The sequence below is a fragment of the Tinamus guttatus genome, unplaced genomic scaffold (assembly GCF_059628265.1).
Source record: "Tinamus guttatus ecotype Peru unplaced genomic scaffold, ASM5962826v1 Tinamus_guttatus_pri_ptg000046l, whole genome shotgun sequence".
In the NCBI taxonomy this organism is placed as follows: Eukaryota; Metazoa; Chordata; class Aves; order Tinamiformes; family Tinamidae; genus Tinamus; species Tinamus guttatus.
In genome coordinates, this window is record NW_028288580.1 from 1,670,779 (window position 1) to 1,692,610 (window position 21,832).

Here is a 21,832-nt window from a genome sequence, read left to right on the forward strand (position 1 = left end):
CAGTTCCCCCCATGTTTGTGCAGGAAGATCTGGTCCTGTGGCGAGCGCAGTGATTGCAGCGGAAATTTTAGTGGATTTCCACGCTCCTTTTGCTCTCCAGCTGCCCTCTGTGCTTTCCCTCTGAGCACAGAGAGGAACACAGTTCCCTTCTCTCTGAGCACGGTTCCCTTCCTTTTCTCCTCGGCCCTCTCTGGGGTCTCCGCGTCGACGCCGGAGGCAGAGCTCCTCGAGCTCGCACGGCCTGCGAGGGGCTCCTCGGGCACGGCGCTCCGCTCAGCAGGGGAAACCACGACATGTCCACCTTGCTCTCTCTGCCTTTCTGAGCAGCTCCCCGCTCAGCATGCTCCTCCGTCAGTTCCGTTCTGAGGGAAAACACAGCAAAATGGTTCTTTTGGTGCTTCTGGACAGGAAATCAGGGATGACTTAGATACCTAACATGTATCTGAACAGATAAGTGTTAATTTTTTTTTCCCTCCATTTTTTTTTTTACTCCATTGAAGAGTGTTTCAGAAAAAAACAGTTGTTAGGATCTACCTATAAGATGGTTCTTTTCTGCAGAGAGTTTATTACCCTTCATTACCCTGGGATATTTAGAGGTAGCATATTCATTACCTTGAGCATTCCCACATGCCCTTGCGAGCCCAGAGCGTACAGATGCTGGGAGACAGGCCCCTCGCTGTTCAGATCGGGTACTCGCAGCTGACGTTTTCATTTCCCTGCACCGAACTGTGGAGCTGCAGCATAAGCAACCTAGGGCTTATTTACTCAGTGTGTGAGTCTAACCGAAACAGGGAATTTTGACTGGTCGAATTACGTGTCATGTTAAAGAGCCTTTTGTCTCGTTCAAGCTTTCTGAAACAAGACAAATTATGATGTTTTCCTGTTAATTTCTGTTAATTTCTTTCCTTAATGAGTTTCATTAAAATCAAAGCTTCCGGAAGACTGAGCCATGACAGCTGTCTAAAGACTGTTTCACTTGCTATGGGCTGTTTGGGCTGAATAATTATTTCAGCTTTGTGAGGATTATTTCTTTAAAACCGAACAATGATACTCTGTTTGTGAAAAGAAACAAATGCTTTGAGTGGTGCAACATAATTTTGTGGTGCTGCCTGGTAGTCCTCAATGCCTTATAGAGATACCTGCGAAAAGCCCATCTCTTCCAGCTTGACACGTTTTTAATGATTTCACTTAAGAATACAATGGCAGCTATTTCAGCTGGCAAGAGAAAGAGGGTTTAGATTTTAATTAAGTGAATCAATTCTTTGAAAGAGGGACTTATTCTTTACTGTTACATTGCCGTGACTGTGACCTGAGAATGAAAAAGCAAGTCTTTCTGTTTTGCTGCACATAAAATATTTCTATAAGCCATGGGCTTGATATTTTGGCAAGAGTGGCAAATATTTAGATTATTTTATATTTACTGTTTTGCACAATCTTAAAGATACACTGTGCATTTCACAGCTATTGTAGTTAAGAAGAAATGGTTTTGTGACATAGTTCAATCCATTTTCTGTGCTGACCGTTTTATTCTGGCACGGAAATTCTCGAATTTAAGGGTGGGAAGATGGGAATTTTACAATAATCCACTGCTTCCAAGTCTGAACTGGACACTTACCACCTGTTTTCATGAGCTGCTGTAGAGAAATCCGTGTCAGAGTTACAGAAAACCAGGCTGGTTTGACAGAGCTCATGTTCGTATCATGAGTTTCAGATTTCAAGACCTGAATGGTAGATTTTTGTTTTGGGAAAATGAGTGCTTTCTGAGATTTAGGGATCTTCTCAGCTTCCCAAAGCCTTGCTCTCTCCCTACTGTTTCTATTCCCAGTACTGATTTTTTCCTGGTTCTCTTACTTCTTGGAGGACAGAGACAAGGCACTTGTGCTGAAATGGAGATCGTCGTTAAGAGGGTGATTATGCAGATGTGACTCCCTCTTATTACCAGTCTGTCCGCGCACTGCATGTGCTTTCTGTGTTCACCCAAACGTCTTTTGTCTCTGCCAGTCCTGGAGAGTGCGACTAGACAGCAGCCCGTCTTAGTTAGGATCATCACTCCAACCCCCAAGAAAGTTTGAAACACAGGGGTTTTTTACTGCCAGAGCTGAACAACACGGAAAGAGGACAGCTTAATTTTTGCATCACAGTTTGATTTTGTAAGAATAACAGACAAAAAAATGCACACCCCTATTCCCCCTGCCCTGAAAGAGCCACCACTACAACAAAAAATACACCAGAGCATATCTGAAGTAGGAACTGTCCGAAGGGAGCCTAAGCTCATGTCAGCATCTCAGGATTGATTCCCATGCTAGAGCCATAGCCTGATGGACACTAAGGGCACTGTTGGGGTCGAGCGCTTCAGGTGACTGTTCCCAACCCATTCGCCTGACAGCTGAAGAGCTAAGGCAAATTTGTTGCCTGACAGGAGCTTCATATCAAAATAACATTAGAGAGAGTCTTCTGTAGCTTTATTTTCCACAGTCAGAGAGCAACAGGCTCTCCAGAGGGAGAGGAAGGGCCCCACAGATGCTTTGGCCCCACAGAGAGCGGCCCCAGGCCCGTGGCCTCAGTCTGGAGGCTCCTGGGAGGCCCCCATCTCGCCAGGCGGTTACAAGCAATCCCGTCAGCATCGCCACTCTGGAGCTAGTGAAGATGCTTCCTTGCCCTGTCCCCAAGGCCAGGGTTTCCAAAAGCATGTGACAAAATTTAGCAACCGTTTCCCTGAAGGAAAACAAACAATGGCCTTTGTTTGTTTAACCTACCCGTCCGCCTCCGCCTCCGGGAGGCCAAAGCCTGGGCAACCTTGCGGGAGTGAACGGCGTGGGGCCTCCACGCTGGCGCTGCCCTCTAAATTCAGAACCCGCAGCTCACATCCTTTCTGTAGTTTCTAATTACTGCTGGGACATGCTTTTAATGGGACATTTCTGCAAGAAATTGGCCTTTCTCAAAGCTTTGCTCGGCTGAAAAATGAGAATAAAATATTTAGTTTGGGGCTGGTTTGGGAAAGACTGCTAATTCACTGATAGAAAAGAAGAGCTGCTTGGTTATTTCTCATACCCACAATTATACGATTTTGCTTTTTATTTCTGTTTTAAAAAGAAAAAACACAGGAGGGCAGTTCTGTCACTTTCTAGGCATCCAGTTTTGAAAAAGCAAGTGTGTATGCATCCATTTATTGGCTAGTTCAAATATTCTAAGAACCTTGATTTTGTAGGTGCTTAATCTCAAATATTAGCATTATAAACTCAGTCACTTTTAAGCATTTTTTCCTAAGAGACATGCTATATTTGCCGTCAGTCGTCTGCTTGTTTTGCTCCAGGAGTTCAGGACCTGCCTCTCTGCCTTTGCCGTTTCATGAAGTTTCGCTGCAGAGACTTGATCTCAAAACATGAAAGCTTTTTTGGATTTGCTAAGAGAACCGCAGCTTCTGCATTCAGGGAGCCTTTGGAATGAAAGCCTTTTCATGCACTGCAGGCTCTGCTATGCCACTTCGTGCTCCGGAGCTAAAAGCAGCTAACATAAAAAATCTGTGCCTTTCTTGTTGAGTAGTGGGTTTTACAATTCACCCCATCTCCTGCATATCAGACACAACTAATGTAAAGGAGCTGCATGTGTTATTGTCACTGGAGGATCCCCTCAGAGGAAGGCTAAGAATTTTGCCTTCTTCCAGAAGTACTGGTTATTTTTTTCACATTAATCACCCCAAGTCAATATCCAGTCTGGCAGGCAAACTCTAGAAGCCTGTGCTTTCAGCTTTGGTGGCTGAATCTGGAACCCAATTATTTTTAGCATATGCGGTACATGGATTTCTAGTTGTCTCTCAGTGCTATGAAAGCTCCTATTTGAATGTAATCCATGCAAAATTTACTCTCCTGATCAGCTTTCTCACAGGAAGTGATTTTAGACTTATCAGATTCCAGCTGTTGCTGAAATCCATTCAGCCATCAAGCCTGTCAATTTTATTGAGAATATTCCAGTTCAGTTTCTCAGAGAGGTCTAGACCTTGGGTCTCCTATTTTTCTATTTTCTAGTTGAGTTCATCTATAGAATAATGTGAGTCTTCCCTGGTGCGTGGAGGAATGAGCAAGGTTGTAGAAAAAATGGATGTTGGTCTGATCTAGCTGATCCTACAATGGTTTTCAAAAAATCACTTTCAGCTTTGTTCTTAAAACCCTTCTACTTCCCACAGTGATCTTTCCATCACAGCCAGCACTTAGTGCCCAAGAGGGATGAAAAATGATTCAGAAAGAAAATAAAAAACACATAGAGTTGTGTGAGCTCTCAGAGCATTTGACCAGCCTCAGCTACATGTGGCAGCTCCACCCTCTCTTGAAGCAACTCACTTGTAGTTTTAGGATGTTGAGAGTTGACTCTAAATCTTCCAGTTACTTCTTAAGAACCGTGAAACTAAAACTAGAGGTCTATGTTCATTTACACATATAAACACATGGAAAAACTCCCTGATATCTTTTCCTCTGAACTATTTGGAGAGAGAAATGATGTATCTTGGCACAGTTTGTAGGTCATAGTTCTTTTCTATCACTGCATGCTCTTTTCTGTGGCTCAGGGCTGCATAAATGCTCTTCGTTCCACCTGTTATCACAGTATATGACTTACGAGATTATGGATTTGGGGCTGAGATAATATTTGGCAGTAAGATAATATTTGGCAATAATGAAGACATTTCAAAAGATCTGGTATAGCTGAAAGTATGGCTGATAAGACTGTAATATTACAGTTTGTTAAAAATGTGTTCAAGGCTTGTATTTTTATTTTTGAAAAAAAAAAGTGTTTCAGTGAAGAAAATGATAGAGTCTTGCTGATTTTCTAGGCAAAAAAATAATTCCTGAACATCTATAGTTGCCCTTTCCCTTCCAACTCACATTCGATGATAGGAAAGCTTCTTTGTAATGAGGACTATTTCAGGAAGCTCCACGAACAGTGTTTTCTAGGATGCTGTTTTGTAATTGTCATAGTCCTGAGCAACTCTACATTCCTTAGATTCAGAGAGAAAGATTTAAACTTCTGCTGAAAGGCATCATGAGAGTGATGACATTTCTGGTTAATTCGTTTATTTCTAGGAATCTAATCTAAGTTGATTCCTGGATAGCCACACAATCAAACTTAGAAATAAGGAGAAACAGAAGAAAGGGAGTTTGGAATGCAGATGAGACCTATCTACACTGTACTCCCCTTTATGATAATTGTGAGCTTCTGTGTGGGTAGCTATGTGTTTCAAATACTTTTTTTTTCTCCTTTTGATGTGTCAGGATATTCAAAGTTGAGTTTCAAGAACTGTGAGCTTTCTCAAAACAGAAGTAGGTATCTGGAAAAAATGTGGTCGTGTGAACAGTCTGCTGGAAGGTCAGAGAAACTGTGATCTTTTAACTTTCTAAAATCTCTTTAATGACAAATCTTTCCTAAAGTATGTGTAAGAGGAAAAGCTACCCCATGTCCAGTACCATCAGTGTATCCAAGCATAGAATCATAGAATCATAGAATCATAGAATGCTTAGGGTTGGAAGGGACCTCTAGAGATCATCTAGTCCAACCCCCCTGCATGCGCAGGGACACCTAGAGCACGTGGCACAGGACTGCATCCAAGCGGGTTTTGAAGATCTCCAGAGAAGGAGACTCCACAACCTCTCTGGGCAGCCTGTTCCAGTGCTCTGTCACCCTCACTGTTAAGATATTTTTCCTTAAGTTCCTATGGAATTTTTGATGTTTCAGTTTCCGGCCATTTCCAACAACATTCTGTGCATGTTAAATACAATCGCTGGGTCTGAATGCAGACGACCTTACCAATACTGGAAGCACTTTATTGCCTTTTCCTGGGGGCAGAGATTATAGTTCCAGATTATTTCCAAGTATACTTTTGAGGTTTCGACGCAGATCCAGTGTTCCCCTCTCCCAAGGAAATTCTTAGAGCCTCATTACAAAGAAGCACTAATGACCCAAAGCTCCACTTGTGATGAGCCTGTAGCCTCTGCATCCCATAGCCGTGAGTCTGATGGTTCATGATGTGAAAGCCATCTCTGTACCCATTCCTCGGAGTCACTCCAGGGTGAAGGCTCTGGCCTTCGCACTACCCAGTCAGTTGATTTGTTTTGTGAAGAAGTATTTTGTTTTGTTTATTTTGTACACCTTTTGACATTGTGAGAAACAGTGGATAGCTAATTGTTGACTCACCTTTCTTGTAACATTTTTGCTTATATAGACTGCTATCATATTTCTTAGTCACCTTTTAGTGGACAAGTCCTTGATCATTTAGTATCTTCTCATATGAAATCTGCTTCAAACCTCTAATTACCCTTTACTGTACGTTTTCTGATGTTTTCTTTAATACAGAGAATGGCCTGCTTTTAAGGAAGAGCCTGCCATGTATTTAAAATAGTGTTTGAAAAAGTAGCTTTATCCATGTGGAGATGCAATTAAAGTCAGTTGTTGAAAACAAACTAACTAGTATCAGCAGCAATTAATGCCCAAGGCAAGAACTGGTTATTTTCCTCTTGCCTTGCTTTTATTTTACTGTCATAGCTTTGATGGAAGATACTACAAAATGTCTAGCTGAGTCTCAGATTGCTCTTTCTTGTCCCTATCTTTTTCCCCTCCATCGCTCTCTTGCTCTGAGCACTCCTGCGTGGCTGAAAGCATGTGGCTCTGTGTCCCCTCCCTTTGCCGTGGGGCAGGCCGAGCGGCTTAAATGGGACTGGGTGAGAGAAACGTGGACACGGAGCTGTGGTGAGGCCAAGCTATGGTGCCTGGGCGAGAGGAGCCAGCCCAGCTGAGGCCAGGCAGCCTGGGCTGCACCGCGTTCTTCGGCGGGACACGGGCCGGGCAGTTGCCCTTCAGGGGAGTTCGCAGGCATTTGCTGTCACCCTACAGGTGTTTTGGACAGACCGGAGGAGGAGCAGGCTGTGGAGGTGCGGTCAGGGCAGCAGAGGAGAGAACCCCCTGCTCAGGCCAAATGCCATGGAGAAGACCAGGAAAAAGGCATCCTCAGCGTAGGATGCCATTCCTCCTGGGTTCCTGGCAGCGGCATGGCCAGGCCCCTGTGCTGCTAGGCCCGACACCAGCAGGGTTGCTTCAGCCCGCTTTCCAGGGCTTCCTATCCCTGTAAAGGGGAGAGGCAGGGCTAGAACAAGTTATGCTCCCGCTCTCCACTGGCTTTAGAGAGTTCCTTAAAAATCACCTGTCCTTGGCTCAAGTCAGTCACTACTCCTGCTTGCCCGCTTCCCCTCCAGCTCCTGCATGAGTGAAATAAATTTAGGTGAGGAGCGGGAAAGAGTGAGATTGCTCTGGATAATTGCCTGTGGGATGCAGGGTGGGTCTCCCAGCATGATGTGAATCAGTGGGTTTGGCTCCAAAGCCTGTAGATATCAAGGAGGCTGCCGGAGTTCAAGGCCCAGTCATGTCTCATCCACTGGTGTGGCCAGATGGGAGGGAATTTACTCCCAGATGTTACCCGGGGGGTTCCTCCCACCCCTAGCAGGCAGGGAGGATCTCACAGATCAGTCCTGGCAGCTCCACCACATGAGCAGTGGAATTCCTATGGGATAAGGGACAAAAGCGAGTTCAAAATTGTGGCTGCCTTATCAGGGCAGTCCTTCATGTCCTAAAAATGCCCTCCTTCCTTGTGTCCCCCTTTCCTCTGTTGTTTACTCACCACGTTTTCACCAGCTGCACACATACACCCACAAAGTCCATCAGTAGGAGGGAAACCAGCTTGGTGCTCTGCAGTAAGATATACCTAAGAAATCCAGGAAAAATGTGCACATGGGTCTAGCTGATTTACCAAACCTCTCACACAACACTCCCACTACCCTCACATGGGTCTGTACTCCGCAAGGAGTGGTGGCCCCCAGCCCTCATACCATGCTCAGAAGCACGATATTGGCCTCTGCTGGAGACATGCCTGCCTAGGGGCCCTAGGTCTCACCCAGTGCGACTGTTCATACTCAGATTAAAATATAGTCCCTGTTTCAAGGTTGCAGTGGGAAAAACAAGCAAACAAACAAACAAAAAAACCTACTCAGACATCTGGTCCAACCAGCACAGGAGAGTTTCCTACCATATGTTTCCACTACCTACAGCCCACAGAGCAGAGGGAGTGGGAGACACAGGACTGCTCACGGTTTGAAGGCTACTGTATTGGGCGAGGAGGAGAGTCACTACTGCTTTTGGGCTCCTGCCCACACCCTTTGGATCCCCTTCCTAGCACACCCTGCCTGGCAGCTCAATGGGGCACTGGGGGAAGGATCCACTATTTGCTTGCTGATTTCTGGCTGGAAACTCTGCTTCTCGGAGTCATCATCTTGCCACAAAACAGTGATGCTATTTGTGACCCACAGCGGCAAGAGCCTCAAACATCAAGTTAGGGCAGGCGCTCCCTCTCTAACTTGAGCCACTGCGTTTTTCATCACGATGCCAAGAGTTGTCAGCTTTAACTCAGGCTTTTTTTGGCTTGTGTCACAACCTAATAAGTTATAGGCCAGCTTCTCCTGTCGATGTTTTTGCTGCACAGAAGGCTTCACATTTTGTAAGCTTTTACAGCACAGCTGTGCTCAGAGATAAAACAGAATGTGTATACAGTACAGTATGCATTCAACTGATGCACTAGATTCTTCCCACCATATGTATAGAGTGGTGTGCATTTCACTCTGATACCTCACTGCCAAAACTGCCAGAAGCAAATAAACAAATGGCGAAAGAGAGACACCATATGATGCAGTGCCAGGCACATGACCTAGACTTTCAAAGAGAGACCTTGGCTGTTTTCAAAGGATTATAGCAGTCCCTTTTTTAAAAAACCTTGCATCCACTATGTGAAATTTTCTGCCACTGTATGCTGTGAAACATGCCAGTTGTTAGAGATGCTCATAGATTTTCCCTTTGTGACAAGCAGCTGATGTTTCAACTCCTCGCATACAATACTCATTTCCACCTTCTTCACTGCCTGTGATTCCACCTCAGATTTTTAAACCAAGAGGAACAACAGAGATCTGTGCAGAAGTCTAATTCTGAAAGGAGTGCTACAGTAAAAAGATGTAACACATGCAATTAGGCTAATGAGATTAATAATATTAGCAACAATTTAACAATTAATATATAAACAATGCAAGTGAGACAAATGGTGGTTCCATCTCATTCCTGACAAAAAAAAGTCACTTAAGTTGCATTTCACAGAATAGATTGTGAGGATGCTTGTAATACACTGACATGAATGTTAATTACATGGTTAGATATAATTAATTTAGATTAGAATTCGACTCCTACCACTTGCATTCCGAGTATGAAAAGGGAGTTTTGGAGCTTCCCTTCTTTCTGACCAGCCTGCTGCTAAAGAAAAGCTGCTGACAGCCATCTCTGCGGTGGTTCTCCTACCACGAGCACCCGGAGACATGGACTCGCCCCGCTGTCAGCTGGCCCTGCACCCTTAACCGTATGCTAGGCTGAACATCTGTCACCAGCCCTGTCATTATCGTCCTCCATCCAGCGTTAGTCTAAGCTTAACGTTGTTGGTGATTGCGTCAGGGCAAGCCCTGACTTTCTTCGCTTAACAGAAGCTTTAGGCACAGGTTTAAAAAGTGCACTAAGGACAACAGGGGTCAAGACCATCACCCTACTTTACATATGCAAACAAGAGGGTTATTAGACCTTGGAATTTGACGGAGTTAGGTGCAAAACAGATTTTTTTTTCGTTAAGTTTTTCAGCTAGCAACAATATTAGCTCTTATTTAGAACTGGTTCTTTGCTTGGTGCTTTCATACTTTTGCGTAGTGATAGTAACAGTAATATCATTTTTTCCCAAGCTTCCTATTGTAAGATGCGCTGTGACCAAGATAGATGCCTACGCACTGTCCTAGTCAAATAAAGGAGAATTTCTGGACCTGTACATGGTTGCTTAAAGGCCAAAGGCCACATTTTTATAAGTTTCTCCGGATTCCACTTAGAGATTTCATTTCACCACAGCCCTAGGGTGGGACACATAATTCCCTGCACAGGCTACAGAAATGGCAGACTTTGGAATTACAGCCTGAGAGCATAAGACCGGGCTTTGGAGAAACACTCTGAGTACTTTGTTCCTCAAACATCATAAAGGCCACCGGGCTGCTCCAGGGCGGCCCTGACGGAGGAGCTGGGGCGCTCACGGCTCTGCGGGGCCTGTGTGTTATGGGCTGCGCAGCTCCCCGCTCCAGCGCCCGCTCCGCAGCCCGGCCTCTCCCCCAGCTCTCCCATTCCCTGCTGCATCTCTGAGGAAAACATGACAGGCCAGAAAACAAAAATCACCTGTAGCAGCAGCCCGACTGCACAGACCTCCAGCTGGGCTTCAGGCGGGCCAGTAATACACCTGATCTACGCTTGAGGCAATACAGACTTTTCCATAGGACAGTGCGAAAACCTGACAGAAGGCAGGAGCTTGTGGCCGAGCGTGTGTCGGAAATGCTAGAGAAGCGGGAGCTAAATCAGGGAGCAAGGCTGGGATTAGCCCATAGAGGCTTTTAGAAGTTGTGGGTGATACCCTGAGCACCAGGCTGGGGTGACACAGACAGATGCAGGTGAGGAGGCAGCAGCGCTAGGAACATGCAAGAATCTAGTGTGGCCTCAAGGGATGTCCTACGAGATAGGAGCTGTATGGAAAGAGGGAAGAGCAGATCAGGATTACAAGAGAGGCGCACATCAACAAACAGGCAAGCCTCTGCCATGAGGTGGGCAACCAGGCAGAGGAGGCCAACGAACCATTTGGGTCAAAACAGAAGACAGAGAGGGAGGTAAATGTGTTTCTGCCAGCTCTGTTTCCTAGTGGAAGCATCTCCTTTTTTAAGCTTGCCTTTAACTATCAGAACACTTTTTTTTTCTTTCTTAAAGTGAGAATGCACAGAGTTGATAATATAAAGCTGTAAGCGAATAACCTCTAAGACCTGAAGTAAATTGCTGGATAGTTCAAGATGGATTCCTATAGGCACAGAAACCTGGCCTAGGATTTACCTGCAACTGGGAAGGGACAAGGAACAAGAGAATGGGGAGGCAAAAATTATAGTAGGGTTGCCTCCCATTGCCTGAAATGATCTGCGTGCTCTGAACTTTCCGATGAGTTTGGATGGACAATTTCGCATGACTTGTAGGCATGATAAGTATTACCTAAATCCCTCCAAGTGATGCAGGGTTGCAGTGCATAATCGAAACACTGATAGGCTGCATTTAGGAATCATTTAGGAATATCTTTCTGCCTGCTTTTGGAGCAAGCTAAGAGGTGTTGGAGTTACATCCTGTTTGTCTGTAAGAGCAAAGCATCCCCCTTGGTCACAACTTGTTTTTATTTAAAGAAATGTTAAAAGAAATTCTGGAAAAAGAGGGCTACCTGATTTGTACTGTGTCAATCTATTGCTTGGTGAACTGTCTTTGAAAATATAACTTTGAATAAAGGGTTCAGAAAAGGTGTCGGGGAGGGGAGGGAACACTGCTGTGCCTGATATTAGACCCAAAGCCAGTGGTGATGCCGTGACCCCAGTGCCTGACCTCCAGCTGGGCTGTCTGAAATGATAATGGATGCTCCTCAGCACCAGCCAGGTTTTGCTTTTGTCCTGCTTCTAGTTGCCACTATCCCACCTTTTATTGCATCCATTCATCATCTGGAGCAAGACTGGGAGATGATATTAAGGTTGTAGAGGATGTCATTTGTATCAAAGCTTTCCCTCCTTTCTTCTCACCCTCTGCTTACCCATTCTCCCGTGTAAGGACCATTCCAGTTAGGCTTTGCCCCCTCTACAGCCTGGTGATCCCTTCACCCGGCCCGTAAATGATTACTTTAATAATATTACAGCCTCTCCATTTTCATGTATGAATGGCCCACACGGTATGTCACTCATAATCGAAGCAGGGAGAGGTTTCTGTTTTCACACTTTAAAAGACCACAGAAAATAGTGAAGACTGAGAGTACATTCCTGCCTGTCTCGCGCTGATCACAGCTTAGCATTTATTGTCACAGAGTAGCTTACGGAAGCAGCAGGTTTAAGGGAAAGCTTTACCAGCCAGATCTGCCGTTGTTTTTCCTTCTCCACATTTATTCAAAGCGTAGAACTGTTTATGTACCGCAAAGATGGGAGTTAAAAAAAGGACACGTGAGGAATTTACCAGCTGTTCAAATCTGACTGTTATCTTCTGTATTGATCAAATCCATTGCTTCTTAATTGGATATCGACTGTTGTGAGGCAAATAAGGCAAGCTGTCAGTGAGGGAGGGATGGGGGGCAAGGTTTATCTTAATGGTATGTTGATCATGACTGGTCTATAAAAGCCAGTGGGAGAGGAGTTCATTAAAACAGCTTGCAATTGCTTGAAAAAAAGTATTCTCTGAGTCAAGATGATTAATCATATAGGTGAGACCACAATCGGAGCAAATCCGCATTGTGGGCTTGGTATTTACAGTCCTGAAGCTTGAAAAAAGCAGATGCATCAAAACAAATTCATTAGGGACAGTGATTTGTTTGGTCTGTGAGCCTTAGCTAACCGTGACCAGCACCGGAGGGTGTTTTTTTCCTTGTTGTTATGTTTTGCTTTTCTGCCTCCCTGCCTCTCTGGCAGGCTAATTGGAAATGTGTGCTTGCCCCGCACAGGAGCTCCTCTCTATTGCCAGAAAGGAATACTTGACATTACCTGACAATGAACCTCCTAAAATACTTTGCAAAATGCTTTTATCCCATAAATTGTAATACACAACGAATGCAAAGAGAGAGGGGAAGCTTGCTGGGAATAACCAGCTACTCGGGTATTAGCAACCCATTACAAACCTGAGATCTGCTGGGAAGTCTGTAGTATATTTTAATTTCTTTCCTAGCCATATTTTAGGCTGGGTATTGAATGTGTTGCAATAACTGTCAGGCACAGTCCATTAGTGTCTTTGAATCAGGCCTGTCATGAATCAGAAGGGAGATTAGTAGGGTAGTCTCCCTTTTATGAAGGTCCCACGCAGCTGTGACTTGTCGAAGAAATGTTCAAAGGGGCAATAAACACAGTTTATTTCAAATTATCTCTATGTTATGTGTTTGTTATCTTATTTAGTCTTTGACAATTCAGAACTGGTTATTAAAAATTTATGATACGGGTGAAGGTTTGTGCAGTTTGAAAAATTAGCTTTTGTGGCAGCCACCTGAACACTTCCCATATATCACCGTGCTGCAAACTGTCAGGAAAAGGGTAGCACAACCCTGCAGAGCCAGGAAAGCTGCAGAAACTGTCTGCTTATTATCCAGTAGAGGAAGGGAAAAGGTGCGTAAGTTTGGAATGTAAAGGGAAAATGAAGTTTAATGGGGAATTTTAATTTGAGAGCGTAAGGCAGTTCTACACTTAAGCAGCCGCTTGGCTGTAAAAAGGCCTGGGATTGAGGCCGAGCCACCTGTGCTTGTGTGTGGACCCAAGTCAGGTAACACCTCAGTCCTCCCACTCCCCTTCCTATAAAGGAAGAATGCAGCTCCAGGGCAGGAGATAGCACTATTTTTCAAAAATTGTTTTCCTTAGTTCTTTGTAGATGTATTATTAAAAACTGAAGGTAATCATCAATTTTTGTTAAGTATTTTACGAGTGTGGTGGTAGCAGTTATAAATGTAGAATGACGAAAACCGTACAAAAAGAAAATCTTGATCTTTCTGTTGGGCGTCTTGATGAGACGCCCAACAGAAAATAAGTATTCTTCTCTATAGTATATGAAAAGAAATGGGAGAAAGGGGAGAAAAAAGTATACAGAATCCAGAAAGCTGCATCATTCTTTTCTCTTGGTGAAAGTCTTGACTGACTTTAAACACAGTAGGATGAAGGTTATGACCACAAGGGTGGTACTGTTATTAGTATTTCCTTTTGATTCAGTTATAATCTTACATTACAACAGAGTTTGCAGCTTGCATTTTAAATTTAAACTGTGGATGATTTTATACTATGCAATTCTGACTGGAAAATGTAGGACATAGTGCTATACCACTTTGAACCATAGCCCTTGGAAGAAAAGCATTATTCAAAAAAAGATCCATAAATAACTGTTTATCAGATTTTCAAGCACATTGGTTGGGGTGTTTTTGGTGTGCTCCACTTATAAAAGAAAATGAACATGAGCAAGAGCTTCAGTTGCTTTGACAAAGATAATTTGAGAAACACTGCCCTATCATTCTGCAGATTGGCACCTTCTCCTCCTTTGTCATAATGTGTTTTACCAGGGCAGTGTTTCTCAGCCAGCAATGCTGATTTCCCAGGAATTTTTACACCTGTTTGGAAAAGGTCTATGAGAAAACGTGGGTTGAATTTGGTTAGAATAGCGGGTTTGACCTGTTGACTCTGTTTATTTTTAAGGTCAGAGAGTATTTCTTTTGTCAGCACAGTGGAGAAGATTTCAGGATAATGTGAATGATGCATTTTCCCTGGTTTTAATCACACAAGTCAGTCACTCTGGCTCTCTAAGTCATTCCCACACCAAAGCTTTTCCTGAGCACATGAACCTGAAGTCCACATGGTCTAAACCCAGTCTACCATTAGTGCTGCTGTGTTCAGAGTTTGTATTTGTTTTGACAGTTGTAGAAACGTGAACTAAAATTGGAACAGAGTCTAGGGTTGGGTTTAGACCCTTCACTGTTATAATGGACATATGACAGTGTATCAAATGGATTCAAAGCGTGGAAAGATCTCTCCAAGAGACACGCCGGCTAAAGGGGTCCTTGTCTTGCCAAAGATGCCTGCCAGGAACTGACCCGCCGGGGCAATTTAGGGAGTGCATCTCTGCAGGGCCGTCTTTGCCCCTTTGCAGTGTCCATGTAGCTTCGCTGGCTCTGGAAGGGACTCCCCAGCCATGGAGCCACCCCAGAATATACAATTAAGTGCCAAGGAGCAACCAAGTGCCGGGAAGGGATTTCAAGGCAGGCTGTAGCTAGACCCCAAGCAGCAACATGCCCAGGCCTGGCTTCAGCAGTGCACCCTTTGGTTAGGGACAAGGGAAACAGGCACCACAATTCCAAGGTTTCGCTTGTCCATCGTTCCTATTTATTTCCCTTGTTTTTCTCTCTGCGCGAGGCGGGGAGAGGAGAGGTGGAATAGAAGTCAGCAAAAGCCCTTCTGGTTTCCTTCTGCATTCTTAATAAGGAAGTTATAAGAGGGCACATTCCCAATTTCTTTTTAACTGTGTAGATCACCTCCAGTCGACAGATTGTCTTATGGACCACTTCCCCTCCCCTTGGCGATCAAATAACATTCCTGTGGTGACTACAGCAGTTGCTTACATGGAAAAATAACATTAGGAAAGTATTTAATGTATTTTTAGCTGTCTTTAAATGCATTTTAGCAGCTGGAAAGAGGGGAAGTCAGTACCATGTGGCCTACAGGCTCCCCACAGACCTCCACCAAGTGTTCAGGGAAGCATGAGGGGCGTAGAGACCCCAAGCTGGGAAACACTGAGTAGGGTATTTGCTTCGCACCGGGCTTGGTCACAACAAAACAGGCAAAACACTTAACACAGAGCTTAATGTGGTGTAAGTAACAATAGGATAAACAATCAGTGTGATTTTAAGTCTTTCCTTTTCACTGATCTGAGTTGGAGGGCATTATATGACACATGTTTTGACAAGTTTCAAAATACCTGGGACTCAGGAAAAGTTTAAAAGACCTTAGAGTCTTGGCATGGCAGAAAATGACACCTACAGAGATGAGTGGATAGAGGGCAGCTGAAAAAGGCAGTACAGTAATAAGCACTCTTTATTCCACCATTCTGTGATTCAGGAAAATCCTGAAGTCCTTGCTAAGAGCAAACGTCCTGTAAGATTTCAGTGGAGCCAGAGGCTTCCCGAAAGAGGGAAATCTTTGCGTTGCGCTCCCTGGCCACTGCTCTGCTCTCAGCGTGCAGCAATAACGTGCGGCCCCATTTCCAGGCTCCAGCACAAGCCCAGGCCAGGCCAGAGTTAGTACGTAAATATTTCTGGAAAGAATATACTCAACAGATGGAAGTTTAGTACTATTTTTACCATTGCTGGTACAGTGAATGTAGAGACCGTGCTAATTGATTATCTGGGACAACAGAAATCCACAGGAACTAGAATTTCAAGGATTAGGGTCTCCCTGAGGATTTCCTTCAAATTTCACTGGATTCTGCTTAGAAAAGGCCTTAGAGGAGGTGGGGAGAGGAGGGGCAGGCGCGTAGGAATCCCATGCCCTTTTGGCAGCAGAGATAACCTCTGCCGGGAAAGCGGAAGCGAGTTTTTCTGCTCCCATCTGCAGGCAGCCTCTGCGGACAATAGCACTGGGAGGGATGTGACCTTCCTCTGGGCACTCAATGGGACAGGGGGGTTGAAGCGGAGCCCTCTGCTCTTCTATAGCAACCTTGTTCCACTCTTCACAGGTTTTTTGTCCTACCAGCAACATTCAACTAATACATGTATTTAAAATGTCTCGGGGTAAATGTCAAATATTTCATCTGTTTTAAAGGACATTTATGGAAATGAGGTGGCAAAGAGTAAGCAGATTAATATTCTATCACTTTGCACTGCTCAGTTGGTTAGATTAGAGATTAAATGTTAGTATTATTATGTTAGTATTATTACTTAAATGGCACTAAACTTCTGCAGATGAAACAATATGATTTTGTTGCAAAAGCCTTGTCCCATTTTAGTGAAAGGTTTGCATTAACAAGTTCCATTTTAATAAATTATTCTGTTCAGCCTGCCTTGTGATTTATACTATCATAAGTTTCTGCCCTTAATATTAAAATGTGAGCTCAGATTTCCTCTCCCAAGACTAAGGCTGAATGCATAAAAAGACCTGCACTGAAGCTAGGAAATCTCTTGCCTGGACTGAGATAATGTTTTTCTCTGAGAATATGTAGGAACAAATATCCATGCAGAAAGTGTTGTAGAGAGGAGGAAATTCTACTGTAGGTTGTTCTTCCTCCTTCCTGTGAAAAAAAAAAAAAGAAAAAATACCCCTTTGACTGAATATACGGGCTGTTTCCAACCATTGGCCTCTTCCACAAACCTAGGCTGGCTGGCTTAAGAACAGATAGCACCATTTGTGTAGCCAGAGATAGTTGTCATGATGCACTTATTAATGAGTACACATATCCCTGAACATCAGACACTGCGCTGTTCTCAGAGAGGTCCCTTCAGACCCTACTCCTTTTTCTTTCTCTTTTTTTTTTTTTTTAAACTCTTTTGCCATTTTCCTTCAAAGCTCCATGGTGGAAAATAGTGCGGGAAGGGCCCAGGGAAGGGGAAAGCTGTCTCGCCCATCCCACCTTCGCAGGCCAGGAGGGCTCTGTGCCTGTCACTCCTGACAGGCGTTTGCCTGACCGGCCCTTGGAAACCTCCAGTGACGGGGCTGTGACAGCCTCCTTAGGCAATCTCCGCCAGCGCTTTGCTCTGCCCGTCATTAAGAAGGCCTTCCTGATATCTAGCCTGCAATTAAAGGCTGTGATTTCTTGTGTAACCCATCATCAGACTGACCTTCCCGTCAGGCTCGCTCCACCAAGATGACTGCGGTTGCCTTGATGGATGCTCGCAGCCAGCAACGCGGCCTGGCTGAAGCGCTCTCTCCTGCTGAAAGCGCCCGGCTTTGCCGGCTGTCCCGCGCGGCACCGTGGGGCCGGGGGCAGCCGCGGGGAAGGCTGCCCGCCACCGCAGGCGCTTGAACCGGGCGCTCGAGCCTCTCATGGCAGCGCCGCAGCAGAGCCGCAGCAGCTCGGGGCTGATAAAACCAACAGTGCTTGGTGCGTGGTTCCCGGCCTCAGATTAGGAGCTGGAGCCGTGTTTTGTTCTGGAGCAAAACGTGCCTTGGGAGAAGTCTTGCCGTATATATTGCATTTATGCAATCAATTATGTATAACACTTTGGACATACATTTTTTTGATGAGAGTGTTTCTGTAACAATTTTAGCAGTTTAAAATCATTTAAAAATCAGAGAGATCACAGGCTTGGCTTTGTTTTTTCAGCTGCTTCCCTTTAAACAATAGCAGGCGAATGGCATCCCATGGCAATCGGGGCTGATCCAGCGCCAACGTGCCGGGAATGAGCTGGAGATGCTGGGCAGAGGAGCGAGGCTTTGGCCGCTGGCGTTGCCAGCCTGGGCAGAGACAGAGGGAGCGGATGTGCTGGAGAGACAGAGCGTGCGCACACAGGGAGCGCGGCACCGTATGGCTCCGTGGAATGGGTTTGCTCCCGCAGCTTGGGCAGCCTGGCTGGTGAGGTGCCCGCTCGCCGCTGTGCAGCGCTCATGGGCAGCGAGTCAGTTTGTCAGTCAGTAGCCTAAAAAATATTTAAACAGCAAGCTAAGCTCTTAGCATTTTTTAAATACATTTCTAACAGCATTGAGCTTCATAAGAGTGTTTCCTGCAAATTTTTTGCACCTGTAAGATGGTAGCAGTGAATTCGTGCAACCGGGGGCAGTAGCACAGTCTCCTGAGAAAAGGTATTTTTTACAGTGAAAACTAGCTAGCAAAGCCAGGCGTACTTTTGTTGCCTGAGTAAATGATAGCAATGTGCAGCCAAACTGGTTTGGAGACTAGGTATCCATGGATATTTTTTCCTCAAGGAATTTCTGGTGATACCCAAAGTTAAGTAAAGCAAGGTTCAGATAAGTAGGACAGGAGGGCAGTGCTGCCGCAGGGGCCAATAACCTCTGTTTAATGGGCAGTTTTGGTAAGCGGGTCAAGGTCAGTGGGGCTGGTCCCTCTGTGCTGTGACACGAGCGCTGCGGACACCCCGATACCCATTTCTTTTTGCAAGGTGTGAGGCTGCCCGGCGGTAACGCGGCGAGGGTCGCGGGCAGCTTGGAGCCGCAGCACCGCTACCGCAGGGCTGACACGCGGCCTCGTGGGCTCGGTGTCACCGAGAGCGCTGGGAGCCCTGTGTAACGCTGGGGTCCTGTGGGATAGCTCACTTCCATCCGCCCGCCTGGCTCCTCTAAGGTGTTTTCTGTCTTTGTTGCCATTTTTGCTCAGCAGACCGCGGAGCAGAACATTGGCCGCCGGATCGGTCAGTCCATGCGAGCTGCTGTCCCGCGCGATGCCGGGCTCACAGGCCCGTTTCTGTGCGTGCGAGGCATTTATAGGGCTTCACCCCCCAGCCGAGGTCTAGGTGACTGGGAGGAACTCTAGCAAGTTGGCTTTTTTTCCCCCTCCCTTAGGGAACGCAAAGGACAACATTTGTTTTCAGAAAGAAGGAAGAAGTTTACAAAACACGCATCAAATCCAGACAAACTTTATATCTCACGCAGCATGATGGGTGTATTTACTGTGTGATGGAGGCTTGACTTTCAAACTGATAATTGCAAGAATACAGCAAATTTCAACCATACTTGATATAAAAGTAATTTCAGGTGTTCTGGAAAGCCTTGCCCCTTCTTTGTGGTTCGAAGGAAAAATTTTAAACATTTTCCACCCTGCAGCTATTGAGGGCAGTAAAAGAAAACACACATAAGCTGCCATGAAATGTACATAATAAACTGCTTCTCCACTTCCTGCTACTTGTAATAATAACGCACGGTAGGTGCTACGTGAAACACACTTTCAGGCAAGCTTTGCACTTTCAAAAATGGTGATTTTCTGTGGCGGGCGAAGTCCGTTAACTGCAGCTGGCAGGCGAGCAGGGGCCCAAGTCAAAGGCCAGTTGAGTCAAGGGGTTCAGGCAGGGCACAAATGCTTTGGGTTTTCCTACAAAGCCCCGCTCTTCCTACCAACAGCAGGAAAAAAAATGCAGCTTTCCTACCAATCCCGCCGCTAACCCACCACTGCCCTTGCCCTTTCCCTGTAAGGAGAGGCAGCAGCTTGTCTGAGGACAAGCAGCGAGCAGCAGAAAGCCCAAGGTGTAAACAGCTCCCACGAGCAGCAGCGGGGCCGCAGAGCAGGCAGGTGACACGAGCCCAGGCCACGCGCGCCCCTCGCCACAGCCCGCCCCGCTCCCCCTTCCCCTGCCCTGCTTCGCTGGGGCTTATTTAAATCTACTGGCCAGGAGCCAAGATCTCATCATTTTAATGCAGTGTAAAATGGAATGCGCATAATTATATGCAAGCCATATGTGAGGGAGACAGCTCAGCTGTGAATTTTGGGAGGCAGAGCGAGGGAGAGAGCGAGCAGCCAGGGATCAGATGAGCTAGAGCGGAGCAGGGTGCAAGTGTCACCCAAATGAACAGTGTAATGAGTGTAGAGCTGACACTCCTCCTTTCACCCACTCTTCCCTTTTGCTTTAACTCTAAACCAGCAAAACGGTGCAGATTAGAAGGAAAATGCTAGCAAGCAGTATGGCTAATGGGCTCTGTTAATGTCTCCATTTAAACTTCAGCTTTCTTAATTAACAGTGTAGTTCCAAATAACCAGTAACTTCTAATGCATCCTCATAATTAAATATTTTTACCGCATTTGATTGAAGAATCGTTGTTCTTGCTAGATGATTGCTCCTTTCAAAGCCTCGTTTAAACATCGAGGGGGAATCCATTTATCTATAGTAGTGTTACATGTAAATTCTGAGTATGAAAACTTATTTATTTTTTTTGGCCTTGCTGTTAAAATGAAAATACGAGTACATTATCTAGGGATTGCTTAAGCATGTCAAAAAGTTTAAAAGAGTACGTATGTAATGTAATCCTGAAAAATGCAATGAAGTAAATTGAAACCCTGAAGTGCTCAGTTTCCAGCTCAAATATTTCATTTTGGTTTTGTCTCTTGTTGTTCTAATTATTACACCGCAATGAATTTGCATGTTCAACCTAAGCTATGTAAGAAAACAGCATCCCAAATTCTCGTATCTAAGAGGTGTACTGCGTATTTAAAGAAACTTTTTAATAATGTTGTATTTTGGGATTCCCGTCTGTTTTAATAATCTGAGCTGTTATGCTTTTAGCTATTTTTTTTCCTTCCATTATTTGTAAGTCCCTAAATAGGCCATTATATTTCCCTTCAGGCTAGAGATGAAGATGGACATGGTGAAAATTTTCCCCAGCAGCACTATGCTAAGGAAACTCCAAGACTTGCCTTCAAGAATAACTGCGAACTACTTGTAAGAATAACATACTTACAACAAGTCTAGTTTGTTACTTTAGCACAGTGAAAACCGTTCTTTTTTTTTTTTCTTTTTTTTGAAAGGCTTTTGTTCATTATGACATACATTATGAAATATTATAGTGATTCTTTTTTTCCTGTGTAGAGTTCTAATGCTAGTTCTGGTGTTAGTGAACAATTTAAGATCACAAATTGTATGAAAACCTTTTATATTTGATTATAGAACGTGAATGGCCTTGTCTTGCTATCTTGTCTTGCACGGTAAATCAGAAAGCAATTTAGGGAGCGGCTGGTACAGCATGTAGAGCCCCCACCCTCCTCAAAAGTGCCCCAAAAGGCAAAATTCACCCTTCCATCCACAGTTTAGCTTGACACTGTTTTTGGATGTGATCGCTGTGTTTTGTTCTGCTGGGAGGGGCGGACGCGCAGCGCTCCCCTTAGAGTTCAGCTATTCCTCACCTCTCGAGCCGAGTGCAGGCAGGCGCTTTTTCCTCTCCTCTTCTGTGAGGAACGAGTGGAAGCCAGGACAGCACTGACAGGGAGCCTGGAATGTTTACAAGCTGTAAGAGAGATGATATCAGCTGTGAAAGGATCTCTGTTCCAAGGCAGGGTTAATTTGCTGTTCATTTTAGCATTTGCAGCTAGGCAAGATTAAAAGCAAGCAGGAATGCCTATTATATTTCTGTTAAATGAATCTGTTGAGACCCCGTGTTCTTGATTAGCTTGCGAAAATGAGCGCTCCACCATGAATTTTTCTGTTTACCTAAAGCAAACAGAGAATGTATTGTAGTGTATTTAAAAGAGATTCACACATTTCTTT

General features: G+C 44.9%; 1 protein-coding gene and 1 long non-coding RNA gene across 4 annotated transcripts in view; both read left to right on the forward strand.

Moving 5' to 3' along the window:
- The window catches only part of LOC148595929 (uncharacterized), a 227,433-nt gene that overhangs the window by 155,522 nt on the left and 50,079 nt on the right, over positions 1–21,832 (forward strand). The gene's annotated exons all lie outside the window — the stretch shown is intronic.
- Positions 1–21,832, forward strand: part of SOBP (sine oculis binding protein homolog) — a 96,577-nt gene that overhangs the window by 42,010 nt on the left and 32,735 nt on the right. For 2 of the 3 annotated variants that reach the window (XM_010228401.2, XM_088538373.1), the window contains exon 5: positions 20,915–21,010. The exons of the other annotated variant lie outside the window; for it this stretch is intronic. In XM_010228401.2, the coding sequence (XP_010226703.1) occupies positions 20,915–21,010 (96 nt within the window). The remainder of the gene's footprint in view (positions 1–20,914; positions 21,011–21,832) is intronic. 3 annotated transcript variants of the gene reach the window in all.